The sequence below is a fragment of the Coenobita brevimanus genome, chromosome 71 (genome assembly GCF_032717465.1).
Source record: "Coenobita brevimanus isolate Jiangsu-jjx chromosome 71, ASM3271746v2, whole genome shotgun sequence".
Lineage (NCBI taxonomy): Eukaryota > Metazoa > Arthropoda > Malacostraca > Decapoda > Coenobitidae > Coenobita > Coenobita brevimanus.
The window spans coordinates 33,707,359-33,721,865 of record NC_137024.1 but is presented as its reverse complement, the minus strand read 5'-3'; the positions used below and the strand labels follow the sequence as shown (position 1 = coordinate 33,721,865).

Genomic DNA, 14,507 nt, shown 5'->3' with positions numbered 1-14,507 from the left:
AACTCCTCTGGTCACTGCTTTCCATGATGAGTAATTTCTCCTTATCATTGTTCTCATTTCCCCTTTTCTGAGAAAATCTTGGATCCAGTCGTACAGTTTACCTTGGATTCCTCCTTGATCGTACAGTTTCCATAAAATTCTGTTGTTACTCTTTCAAATGCATTCTTGAAATCCAAATATATGCTGTCTACCCAGCCATCTCTTCTCTGTTTTATTTCAGCAACTCTGTCTTAGTGACTTAATAGGTTAGTAACACATGATTTTCCCTTTCTAAAACTAAGTTATCTTTGTGTTATCATATTGTGTTTTTCTAGGTAATTTACCCAAATTCTTTGTATCAGTTTTTCAAACATCTTACGATGCTGGTGTGTGATACAGGTCGGTAGTTAAGTGGATTACGTCTACAGTATTTCTTTTTTTTTAAAGGGGGCACAATATTTGCATTCTTCCTAATATCAGGTAGTTTTCCATGTCTTAAGGATTCTGTGAATGTATGTGTGTGTGTGTGTGTGTGTGTGTGTGTGAGAGAGAGAGAGAGAGAGAGAGAGAGAAAGAGTGTTAATTAATGTTGATGTAGATGATGATAAAACTTGTATATGACAGGTCTCAACGCAAGCTGTCTGCTGCGGCACAACTGGCTCAGACTAAGGAAGGCAATGTTGATCTTGAAACACCTGACTCCATCTTAGCGGGGGTGAACCTGCGAGCCCTTCTGAACAAGCACACCTTCTCTGCCCTTCCTCCAGCCTATCAGCACAGACTTATCCAGCTCCTTCCCCTTGTTGACCAGTCCATTGGCACTGATGACTCACTTAAGTAAGTTGCAGTAATTTTAGTTTTACCTTATGTTTTACGAATCTTTTGTGTGAAACATCATACCCATCAGCTTTCAGGGAAGCATTTTGATTTGTGTATTTATTTTCCATCCAATCCTATGCTGAGCGTTTCATGAGAGGGACCAGGATATTGGTGGTGATGATTTGTCTGTCGAAAACCAGTAAACTCTGATTTATCTGTCGTATAGCAGCTAATGGGGTGTTGGATAGTGACACACCGATGTATAGTGAAGCAATACCTTCCAAAACCTCTCCCAAAGGGGGTATAAGCTCCCCATAAAGCCCTGTACAGTATTCCCGCATATTTCGCGGTAGTTACGTTCTTGTAACCCCCGCGAAAAGTCAATTTCGCGAATACTCTATTAACAATTGAATCTTACACTTGTGTCCACCACGCTGCCCATCGCACAGTCCATGTCCATACTGATTGCGAGACAATTCGCCGTCAGACAATTCCCTGTCAAAACATGACGATTCCCCTTCAGAACAATTTGCACCCTGGACGATTCCCCGCCATTCTATAAATATACTAATCAATACTTTTATCAATATACTTATTATTAATTGATCAATACTTTAATAACTATATTTCAGGGGGAACCAGCAAAGTCTATGTTCAGTAGCGTAGGTTCTGGATATTATTTATTAGTTGCACCTTAAGTCAATAATTAACTTGTTTCTTCCTCGCTAAACTCACCTTTGAATTATATTCTAGCGTCACCCATAGCTATCTTCATTAATGAAGGCGAATTGTTTTGTGTTTGTTGTGACTGCGAATTGTCCCGAAACCTCCATACTCATCCTGAAATACCCTCTTACAAGATTGAAAGCACATACTCCATTATGAAGGAAAAACGTAAACACCGTACTGTAATACACAATTACAGGTAACTCGCACGGAACACGTGGGTTTCGTTCCTACCGTGCCGTGTTAGATGCGAAATCGCGTATATTTAAACTACTCCGTATTTTGCTCCCTAGACCCCCCAAATGTGTTGTTTTGCTGTTATCTGTCACTGGTAATCACTAGAAAGCACTTTAAGTGGTTAGAAGGTTTATGTAAAGTTATACCTCACAAATACAGTACTCCACAGCAAAACTTCAACACACAAATACTGTACGTAAACACAAGGAAACATTCCGACGCCGATCATAGTTAATCATATAAATCAGGTTAACTGGTACCAGTGCTTTAACTTACATACCAGAACAGTACATATTTAACTTAGAAATGCAGTACTGTGATATCGAATGATTTCAGTACATAATCTGTTAGGAATGGCTGGAAAAAAAAATGTTATGAATACATTTTCACTTTTTTTATGTACGTTTATGGTAGTTTTGAGTTATTTTTTACGTTATCGTTGTGCCCATGCTTGGAAAAGGGAGCGAAAGATTTGAATTTTCAGTCCTAAATGAGAAAACTGCACGTCCTCCAAGGCTAGACTCTGCCACGGGAGAATAAAGTGGAGGGTCAGTCCGATTAGCAATAAGGAAGTTGTGTCACAACTTCCAGCTCCCACACCACGAGAATGGCTAAAAATAGAATCGTAATGCAGTTTCAGAACTAACATTGTCTAATTATTACGAATACAGATACAAAGCAGAAATAAATACGTTTACAGACGGGGAAAACGTACTTCTTCCATCATAACATGTTCATCTTTCTCTATCATTTTACGTTCATCTTTATCATTTTACCTTGTTATTTTCGCAATATATATTGCTGTCTCGTAAACAGGGTGGTTGTTTGTGTTTTGCAAGGGAGGAAAAAGATTGTATATTCTGTCTGGGTCGAGATAATGGGTGTAACTATGTGTGGTTAGGCTTGGCCACGAGCGAAAAAATCGTACATCCACTCATCACGATAGCAGATGGTGAACTGACAGATGATACATGAGAGGGTGATGTCAAGGTCAGTCTCATGTCCCAGATTTTCGTTCACTTCCCGAAAGTTTTCACAGTTTTCTACACGTTGCAATGCATCAAATGATCCAAACCATTACAGCAAACCTGAGCAAATAGGTAAAGATACCAAGACAAAAATGTATTTTTCTCTTATTATAAGTCTTTAACGAACAAACAAAAAAGGCAATATTCCGACGCCGATCATGGGTTTCATATAAATCAGGTTAACTGGTTACAAGGCTTTATTTAATGCTTTAATTGCTTACAAGTACATACCAGAACAGTAAATATTTAACTTACAAATACAGTACTGTAGAAAAGCAGTACAGTAAGAGTTTAACGAACAAACAAAAAAGGCAATATTCCGACGCCGATCATGAGTAATCATATAATTCGGGTTAACTGGTTACAAGGCTTTATTTAATTATTTAATTTTATTTAAGTGCTTACAAGTACAGTACATACGAGAACAGTAAATATTTAACTTACAAATACTGTACAGTACTGTGGAAAAAACGAACAAATAAAAAAGGCAATATTCTGACGCCTATCAGGTAAACTGGTTATAAGATTTTATTTCTTGCTTTAACGTTATTTAATAGTACTTTAAGTTGCACATAAACTTACCAGAACAGTACAGTACTGTAAATATTTAACTTACAAATACTGTGCTACTGTACTCGGGAATGTCTCACTCACTGAATAATTTCCCGCCTAGATCGTCACGTAATCAAAACAAACCGTGCGCTGCGGTGACGTTCTAGGATTTGATCTTTCAAAGGCCTCTCCTGCGTTAATTTGTAGTTTTCATAATGGTTCTTTAATCTTGCGTTGTCTTATATGTATCCCAGCCCTTACCGTGTATAATTGCGAGCGCGTTCCGTGAGATCGTGTTCCGTGCAAGTTACCTGTATCTACACATTTATTCACAAAACAGTACAAAATAAAAAGATGCATTAACTGGTGATAGCAAACACTCGCACGGTTGTTTCTTAGCTTGTCCAGTAACACAATTTTCTCTGCTAAGGTCATAACTTTCATTTTGTCACTTTGGAGTTCCTACTAATTGTATTATTAGCCTTTGGTGAGGCTGGCTTACGTCCTGGGGCCATGTGGAAAGCAAGTGGGAGGCAAGAGGCTCATATCATAGTGCGGTTACAAGCACACCAGATACGTAAGGCAATCAGGCGTGGACTGAGCAGTGCGGGGCAGAGAGCAGTGTTGCCATATCCAAACAACGAAATTATGCTAGGGCAATGAAAAAATTATGCTAGATTGAGCAAATTTGTTCCAAGTAAAAAATGAATTATGCTAACTTGAAGCTAATGATAAAATTCTATACATATTCGTGCAACATATTAATTATGTATTGTTTACTATGAAAATATTAAAATGAACCTACTGTACATACAGTAAGAGGATAAATATCGGTTTTCTGCCCATACTGCTTTTTCCCACGAAACTTACATTTTTCTGATGGACTTTGATGTCATTCATTCGATTTTGAGCATCATTTCTGTCAGAAATAACCAGATTTTGAGATATGACCCCCACCCCATCCCCCTGCAATAATGGGGGATCTTTGGGGAATCGGGGGTTATAGGGAGGGGGGGAAACACAGAAAATGGTCATTTCCGACTGAAATGAAGCTGAAAATCGAATGAATCATACCAAAATCCATCGGAAAAACCTAGGATTCATGGGTAAAGTACAAAGCTCAAACTTATCCCAACCTAACCAAACCGAACCTAACCTAAAACCTAACCTAACCTAACCTAGCCTAATCCAACCTAACCTAACCTAATCCAACCTAACCTAATCCAACCTAACCTAACCTAACCTAACCTAATCCAACCCAACCAAGCCCAAACTGAAAGTAACCAACAATTCAAACATCTTCTTACCTTATTCGTCTCTCTCTCTCTGATTTGTAGCTTTTATAAAATTATTCTAAAAATATTCCATTCCATTCTAAATTATGCTAGAATGATTCTAAAACTTCTAATATGCTAAAAAATATTCCAGACTCGAAAATTTGATCAAAATTATGCTAAAAGAATAAAATTATGCTAGATATGGTAACACTGGCAGAGGGGCTGGGGGAAAGGGACAGAGGGTGGCGTGAGTTTACCGCGCTACAATTGGAAGCTGCGGGAATGTCAAATTTTTTGTTTTCTGTATATTCAAGGATATTTTAGTTGAACTTATTAATGCTAAGAAAATCCGCGAGAGGGCAGAACCGTAGACAAAAAATCCGCAAACAATGCGGGATTACTGTACGTACACTATATAATTGTTCATAGCTAAAAGAAAAACTTAAATTCTGTACTGTAACAAACATGATAGTCATTGTGTGGTGATTTCTATTTAGGGACACCCCTGGGAATTTTTTCAGGGAAAATTCAGTCATTTGCTGTAGTGCATAATGACATGTATGGGATAATGCAGCGATAGATAAGAGTGGAAGGTGTGTGCAGGATATTTACAGAAGAAATATGTGCAACATGTGATGTGGTGTGTGGGAGGAAGAGAAGACGGAGGGGAGGTGCAAGGAACAGAGTGGTGGACTGAAGAGGTGAGACAGGCTGTGGCACGAAAGAAGAAAGCATACAATGAATGGATGAGAAATAGGGGCGTGGAAAAAGTTGAAAGGCAGAAGAGAGAGTTATATGTAGAAAGAAAGAGAGAGGTGAAAAGATTAGTAAGAGAGAGTAAGAAGAGAGTGGATGAGGAATTTGGAAGGAATTTGAGTGTGAAGTGGAGGGACTGTAAGAAAATGTTCTGGAAAGAGGTGAAGAGAGTAAGACAGGGTGGAAGTGAGGTTAGCAGGGGAGTGAAAGATAAAAATGGTAGATTACTAGTGGAGAAAGGAGAAAAAGTGATCAGATGAAGAGAACACTTTAAGGAATTGTTGAACATAGAGGATGAAAGTAATGTGAGTATAAGTGGCTGGGGAATGGCTGGGAGAAGGAGGAAGGTGAGAAGACAGGAAGAAATCAGTAGGATAGAAGTTGTGGAAGCAATGAAGAAAGTTAAACTGGGGAAAACCCCAGGAATTGATGGAGTGTGTGGTGAAATGCTGAAGCATGGGGGAGAGATAGTAGTAGAATGGATGTGGAAGATGTGCAGATTGGCCTGGGAGGAAGGTAGAGTCCCGGAGGATTGAAAGTCGGGTATAATTATTCCCTTGTACAAAGGAAAAGGGGAAAAAGAAGTGTGTGGTATTCATAGGGGCATTTGTCTTCTTAGTATAATAGGAAAAGTGTATGGTAGGATACTTATTGACAGAGTTAGAGAAAGAACAGAGGAATTAGTTGGAGAAGAACAGGGAGGCTTAAGGAAGAGAAGAGGTTGTGTAGATCAGATATTCATTCTTAGATCTTTAGTGGAAAAGTTTCTAGAGAAGGGAAAGAAGTTGTATGTGGCTTTCATGGATTTGGAGAAAGCATATGACAGGGTGGATAGACAAGGATTGTGGAAAGTATTAAGAATATATGGAGTAGATGGAAAGTTGTTGAATGCTGTGAAGAGTATGTATGATGTTTGTAAGGCTGCAGTGCGTGTGGATGGTGAACTAAGTGATTTTTTCTCTTTGGAGGTTGGGTTGAAACAGGGATGTGTCATGTCTCCATGGTTGTTCAATCTGTACATGGATGGGGTAATAAAAGAGGTACAAGGTAGAGTAGTGGATTTTTGAGTGACCCTGGTGAGAGAGGATAGTGTTTGGAAACTCCCTGTACTGTTGTTTGCAGATAATACTGTGTTGTTGAGTGAAGACGAAGGGGAGCTGCAAGATTTGGTGGATGAGTTTGGGAGAGTGTGTAAGAAACGGAATCTAAAGCTGAATGTAGGGAAAAGTAAAATGATGGTCTTTGAGAGAGGTGAAGTCAGTGAATGTACAGCAAGGTTGGATGGTGAGGAATTGGAAAATGTGAGTACGTTTAAGTACTTGGGTAGTGTGATGAGTAAGGATGGAGGTTTGGAGGGTGAAGTGCTTGAAAGGGTACAGCAGGGAAGAAAGGTTGCTGGTTCTTTGAAAGCAGTGATATGAAACAGGGAAGTGAGCATGGAAGTGAAAAAGTTACTACATGACAGTATTGTGATACCAACTCTAACGTATGGAAGTGAAGCTTGGACATTGTTGGAAGGACACAAGTCAAGAGTGAGAGCTGTGGAAATGAGTTAATTAAGAGGAGCCTGTGGAGTGATGTGGAGAGACAGGCTGACGAATGAGGATATAAAGGAACGTTGTGGTGTGGATGTGGATGTGATAGGAAGTGTTATGAGGAACACACTGAGGTGGTTTCGGTATGTGGAGAGGATGGAGGGTGAGAGACTGACAAAGAGAGTGAATGTGAGTGAGGTGGAGGGGGGAAGAGGGAGGGGGAGGCCAAGGATGAGATGGAGAGATGGGGTGGAGAGGTATATGAGAGAGGGGGGTGTGAGTTGGGAGCAGGGCAGTGAAATGGCGGGGGACAGGGTGACGTGGAGGCGATTTGTTTGTGGCCACCCCAAACGGGATTGAGGCGTCTGGCATAATAGATAGATAGATAAGAATTTATTATAACAGCATCATACAGGTAATTCTTAGTGATGATCTTCAGTTTGTTGAGGTTTCCTATTTTATTCTTATTCTTGCGAACGTCAAACAGTATCTTTCACTTTCTGGAAGACCTTTGGTAATGGAAGGGATAGAAGCAATTATTCATTAACCACTACTGGTTCCTGGAATCATCATTCAGACCCCTTTTTGCAGTCCAGCAGTGAGATATGATAGGATCCAGATAACAAGGAAAGAAAAAAAAAAAAATACAGTACAGTAGATGGAAATGGGCTAGGCACTCAAACACACAATTCAAGCCCATGGAATCCTGACTCTTCCTTACAGGTATAACTGTTGTGCCCTCACATGCACATGTGTACACACACACACACACACACATGCACACACACACACACACACGCACACATGCACACACACACACACACACACGCACACATGCACACACACGGATTGGAGAAAATTCAGAGTAACAAGAGTTGCAGAGGAAGTGGGATATCTTTCTAGACCTCTATAATTCGTGAGTGGAAATATATGTGCCAAGAGTAAGTGGGAAAGAGAACAGGAAAAAGAAGTGGTTTAATAGAAGGTGTATGATAGCAAAAAAAGAGGGACATGGTGTGAAATAACTGGAGAAAGAAAGGTAATAACAGAACAAAGGAAGAATATGAAAGAACTAGAAATTAATATACAAGAATACGTAGAGAGGAAGAAAGGAACTTTGAAAAAGGTATAATTGACAAATGTAAGGCAGAACCCAAATTATTCTATAGATTTGTCAATGGCAAATTGAAACAAAAGGAAGGACTCACCAGACTGAAAGTAGAAGGAGAGGTCTATAAAGATGCGGCAGTGCAAGCTGAAATAATGAACAATTGTTTCCAATCGGTTTTCACTAACGAATGGGATTTTGTGGAGGGGGAGGGAGTGACCAGAAATGTAGTGATAAAAGATATAAAAGTGGAAGTGCAGGAAGTGTATAAATTACTAGAATCTCAAGATGTAAGGAAAGCCCCAGGACCGGATGGAATCTCTAATTGGATACTAAAAGAATGCAGAGAACAATTGGCTGATAAGATTCACAGTTTAATTGTGTGTTCTTTGGAAGAGGGGAAAGTGTCTTAGGAATTGAAGAGGGGAAAGTGTCTTAGGAATGGAAGAGGGGAAAGTGTCTTAGGAATGGAAGAGGGCAAATGTGGTACCAATTTGTAAGGGAGGAAACAAGGTCAAACCCTTGAATTATAGACCAGTGTCCCTGACCAGCATGGTTGCAGAATTGTGCGAGAGAATCCTGAAAGATAGATGGATAAAATATCTGGAAGAGATGAACATTTTGGCTGGAAGTCAGTTTGGATTCAGAAGTGGAAGGTCATGTGTTTCCAACTTGCTGAGCCTTCACTCAGGAGCGATTGATGTGCTACAGGAGAGAGACAGCTGGATGGATTGTGTGTATTTAGACTTGGAGAAGGTCTTTGACAAGGTACCTCATAAGTGACTATTTGAAAATTGGAACACGTAGGAAGACTGAAGGGAAACCTCCTGGGATGGATGAGAGACAGACAAATGTGAACAGTAATAAAGGACAGGATGTCTGGATGGAGGGATGTAACAAGTGGAGTCCCACAGGGCTCATTGTTAGCACCAGTAATGTTCCTGATTTATGTAAATGATATGGTAGATGGAGTAAACAGTTATGCAAGTCTGTTTGCTGATGATGCAAAGATCTTGAGGAAAGTAGAAGTTGACGAAGACTGTAAAATGCTGCAGGAGGATCTGGATAGGATACATGATTTGAGCTGGATGTGGGAAATGGTATTCATTTCAAAAAAATGTAAAATATTGGAAATTGGTAAAAGTACCAAGAGGCCATCACTGAATTATTTGATGGGTAATGAACCAATCACAAAAGCGATTGTGGAGAAAGATTTAGAAGTGCTGGTCCAGGATAGTTAGAGAGACATATAAACTCTTGGCCAACATAAGAGTAGCATTTCATTACATGGATGAGGAGATGAGGAGAAAATTGATAGTGGCCATGATCCACCCAAGGTTAGAATATGCAGCAGTAGTGTGGTCCCCACTCAAAAAGAAAGATATAATCAAGATTGAGAGAATACAAAGAACAGCAACCAAGATGGTCCCCAGCTAGGCAGATCTGTCGTACAGACAGAGGCTGGAAAGCTGGCTTTGCCTTCCTTAAAGGAAAGGAGAGAGAGAGGCAACATGATTGCAGTGTTCAGGGCCATGATGGGAGTAGATAAAATTGATTGAAAAGATCTTTTTGTATGTAATGGGAGAGTAACAAGAAGACACGGAATGAAACTGAAGAAGCCAAGCTGCTTGAAGGATATCAAGAAATGTAGTTTTCCTTATAGACGCACAGACCTGTGGAATAGCCTGGACAAAGAGATCTTCCAGTCTAAAAACTTAAACGAGTTTAAAGCAAATTTTGACTTACTGAGAAACAGAGACGGGACCCCAAGAGCATAACGCATTTCCTTTTTTATCACAACTAGGTAAACACACACACACACACACACACACACACACACACACACACACACACACACACACACACTAGCGAACAGCCACAACGAACAGACGTCTCTTGACTGCTCCCAGGCCCAGGCCCAGCCACCGCTGAAACCTTAAGTAGCTTCCAGGAACTTTGTTGGTCCTGTCTCCTATGGTCTTGTTTTAAGTTTAAAATACTGTAAGTAAATATAGACTACCAAACATGTAAAGATTTATTGGCAAGAGTAAACATGAATGTTTGTAGTATTTTCAGTAACAGCTGTTTTTGATACTGAAACCAACCTTAAACATGGCCGATAATGTAAACATTGAGGGACTCGAATTTCCAGGATTTGATAGAAATACTAATGTCATGGATCTGGTTAAAACATTGATTATGAGGATTAGTGAACTTGAAAAGAAAGTGGAGAATCTAGTGTTAAAGGACGTGTCTGAGAATACGGAGATTACTATTCAGATTCTGATCCATTCCAATGAGACGGCGAATGAGGAGATCAGAAATTTGAAGTGTGAAAATATCGAATTAAGGAGAAAACTAGAAGAGAGTACTAATAAAATGGAGAAGGTGAGTAGTGTATTAGAAGAGCATAAGGCAAATTGGGCACACGTACAAGAAGAACAGAAAGAAGTGGTCATCTTAAGAGGAATCATCCAGGAAGAAAGGGAAATGAACAAGAAAAAAATGGAAGAAAATGTAGTGAAAATACTGAAGAAAAAAGAGAAAATAGTGAGAGAAACTGTAGAAAGGAACAGATGCGTGGTAATATTTGGAAACAGGGAGGAGGAGGAAGAAAAGATTAGATCCGTGAGACTCAAGAGAGACACGAACCTTGTGAGAGGAATATTAGGCAAGATTGATCCCGAGGGAGACAAGTGGGTAAAAGAAATTGAAGAAGTAAGGAGGATAGGGCCTTATAAGAAAGGGGAAACAAGACCAATGAGAGTCAAGCTGTCATCAGAAAGTGTAGTAAATGATATACTGTACTTAAAGTGACCTGGAAATTAAGCAAAGAGGCAGGGATGGAAAATATTATACAGGTAACTCGCATGGAACACGATCTCACGGAACGCGCTCGCAATTATACACGGTAAGGGCTGGGATACATATAAGACAACGTAAGATTAAAAAACCATTATGAAAACTACAAATTAACGCAGGAGAGGCCTTTGAAAGATCAAATCCTCGAACGTCACCGCAGCACGCGGTTTGTTTTGATTACGTGACAATCTAAGCGGGAAATTATTCAGTGAGTGAGACATTCCCGAGTACAGTAGCACAGTATTTGTAAGTTAAATATTTACAGTACTGTACTGTTCTGGTAAGTTTATGTGCAACTTAAAGTTCTATTAAATAACGTTAAAGCAAGAAATTAAGTCTTATAACCAGTTTACCTGATAGGCGTCAGAATACTGCCTTTTTTATTTGTTCGTTTTTTACACAGTACTTTACAGTATTTGTAAGTTAAATATTTACTGTTCTCGTATGTACTGTACTTGTAAGCACTTAAATAAAGTTAAATCATTAAGTAAAGCCTTGTAACCAGTTAACCCGAATTATATGATTACCCATGATCGGCGTCGGAATATTGCCTTTTTTGTTTGTTCGTTAAACTCTTACTGTACTGCTTTTCTACAGTACTGTATTTGTAAGTTAAATATTTACTGTTCTGGTATGTACTTGTAAGCAATTAAAGCATTAAATAAAGCCTTGTAACCAATTAACTTGATTTATATGATTACCTATGATCGGCGTCGGAATATTGCCTTTTTTGTTTGTTCGTTAAAGACTTATAATAAGAGAAAAATACACTTTTGTCTTGGTATCTTTACCTATTTGCTCAGGTTTGCTGTAATGGTCTGGATCATTTGATGCATTGCAACGTGTAGAAAACTGTGAAAACTTTCGGGAAGTGAACGAAAATCTGGGACATGAGACTGACCTTGACTTCACCCTCTCATGTATCATCTGTCAGTTCACCACCTGCTATCGTGATGAGTGGATGTACGATTTTTTCGCTCGTGGCCGTGCCTAACCACACATAGTTACACCCATTATCTCGACCCAGACAGAAAATACAACCTTTTTCCTCCCTTGCAAAACACAAACAACCACCCTGTTTACGAGACAGCAATATATATTGCGAAAATAACAAGGTAAAATGATAAAGATGAACGTAAAATGATAGAGAAAGATGAACATGTTATGACGGAAGAAGTACGTTTTCCCCGTCTGTAAACGTATTTATTTCTGCTTTGTATCTGTATTCGTAATATTTAGACTTATTGTTAGTTCTGAAACTGCATCATGATTCTATTTTTAGCCATTCTCGTGGTGTGGGAGCTGGAAGTTGTGACACAACTTCCTTGTTGCTAATCGGACTGACCCTCCACTTTATTCTCCCGTGGCAGAGTCTAGCCTTGGAGGACGTGCAGTTTTCTCATTTAGGACTGAAAATTCAACTCTTTCGCTCCCTTTTCCAAGCATGGGCACAACGATAACGTAAAAAATAACTCGAAACTACCATAAACATATATCAAAAAGGTGAAAATGTATTCATAACATTTTTTTTTCCAGCCATTCCTAACAGATTATGTACTGAAATCATTCGATATCACAGTACTGCATTTCTAAGTTAAATATGTACTGTTCTGGTATGTACTTGTAAGTTAAAGCACTGGTACCAGTTAACCTGATTTATATGATTACCTATGATCGGCGTCGGAGTATTTCCTTGTGTTTACGTACAGTATTTGTGTGTTGAAGTTTTGCTCTGGAGTACTGTATTTGTGAGTTATAACATTAAATAAACCTTCTAACCACTTAAAGTGCTTTCTAGTGATTACCAGTGACAGATAACAGCAAAACAACACATTTGGGGGGTCTAGGGAGCAAAATATGGAGTACAGGTAACTCGCACGGAACACGATCTCACGGAACGCGCTCGCAATTATACACGGTAAGGGCTGGGATACATATAAGACAACGTAAGATTAAAAAACCATTATGAAAACTACAAATTAACGCAGGAGAGCCCTTTGAAAGATCAAATCCTCGAACGTCACCGCATCGCGCGGTTTGTTTTGATTACGTGACGATCTAGGCGAGAAATTATTCAGTGAGTGAGACATTCCCGAGTACAGTAGCACAGTATTTGTAAGTTAAATATTTACAGTACTGTACTGTTCTGGTAAGTTTATGTGCAACTTAAAGTACTATTAAATAACGTTAAAGCAAGAAATAAAGTCTTATAACCAGTTTACCTGATAGGCTTCAGAATATTGCCTTTTTTATTTGTTCGTTTTTTCCACAGTGCTGTTCAGTATTTGTAAGTTAAATATTTACTGTTCTCGTATGTACTGTACTTGGAAGCACTTAAATAAAGTTAAATCATTAAATAAAGCCTTGTAACCAGATAACCCGAATTATATGATTACCCAAATCGGCGTCGGAATATTGCCTTTTTTGTTTCTTCGTTAAACTCTTACTGTACTGCTTTTCTACAGTACTGTATTTGTAAGTTAAATATTTACTGTTCTGGTATGTACTTGTAAGCAATTAAAGCATTAAATAAAGCCTTGTAACCAGTTAACGTGATTTATATGATTACCCATGATCGGCGTCGGAATATTGCCTTTTGTTTGTTTGTTCGTTAAAGACTTATAATAAGAGAAAAATACATTTTTGTCTTGGTATCTTTACCTACTTGCTCAGGTTTGCTGTAATGGTTTGCAACTTGTAGAAAACTGTGAAAACTTTCGGGAAGTGAACGAAAATCTGGGACATGACCTTGACTTCACCGTCTCATGTATCATCTGTCACTCTGTCAGTTCACCACCGGCTATCGTGATGAGTGGATGTACGATTTTTTCGCTCGTGGCCATGCCTAACCACACATAGTTACATCCATTATCTCGACCCAGACAGAAAATACAACCTTTTTCCTCCCTTGCAAAACACAAACAACCACCCTGTTTACGAGACAGCAATATATATTGCGAAAATAAAAAGGTAAAATGATAACGATGTACATAAAATGATTGAGAAAGATGAACATGTTATGACGGAAGAAATACGTTTTCCCTGTCTGTAAACGTATTTATTTCTGCTTTGTATCTGTATTCGTAATAATTAGACTTATTGTTAGTTCTGAAACTGCATTACGATTCTATTTTTAGCCATTCTCGTGGTGTGGGAGCTGGAAGTTGTGACACAACTTCCTTATTGCTAATCGGACTGACCCTCCACTTTATTCTCCCGTGGCAGAGTCTAGCCTTGGAGGACGTGCAGTTTTCTCATTTAGGACTGAAAATTCAACTCTTTCGCTCCCTTTTCCAAGCATGGGCACAACGATAACGTAAAAAATAACTCGAAACTACCATAAACATATATCAAAAAGGTGAAAATGTATTCATAACATTTTTTTTTTTCCAGCCATTCCTAACAGATTATGTACTGAAATCATTCGATATCACAGTACTGCATTTCTAAGTTAAATATGTACTGTTCTGGTATGTACTTGTAAGTTAAAGCACTGGTACCAGTTAACCTAATTTATTACCTATGATCGGCGTCGGAATGTTTCCTTGTGTTTACGTACAGTATTTGTGTGTTGAAGTTTTGCTCAGGAGTACTGTATTTGTGAGTTATAACATTAAATAAACCTTCT

The 14,507-nt window shown here is 38.9% G+C and overlaps 1 protein-coding gene across 1 annotated transcript in view; it reads left to right on the top strand.

The window, feature by feature from the left end:
• Asx (transcriptional regulator additional sex combs) overlaps positions 1 to 14,507 on the top strand; it is a 243,734-nt gene that overhangs the window by 102,298 nt on the left and 126,929 nt on the right. The window contains exon 4 of the mRNA XM_080277837.1: positions 604 to 816. Within this exon, the coding sequence (XP_080133963.1) occupies positions 604 to 816 (213 nt within the window). The remainder of the gene's footprint in view (positions 1 to 603; positions 817 to 14,507) is intronic.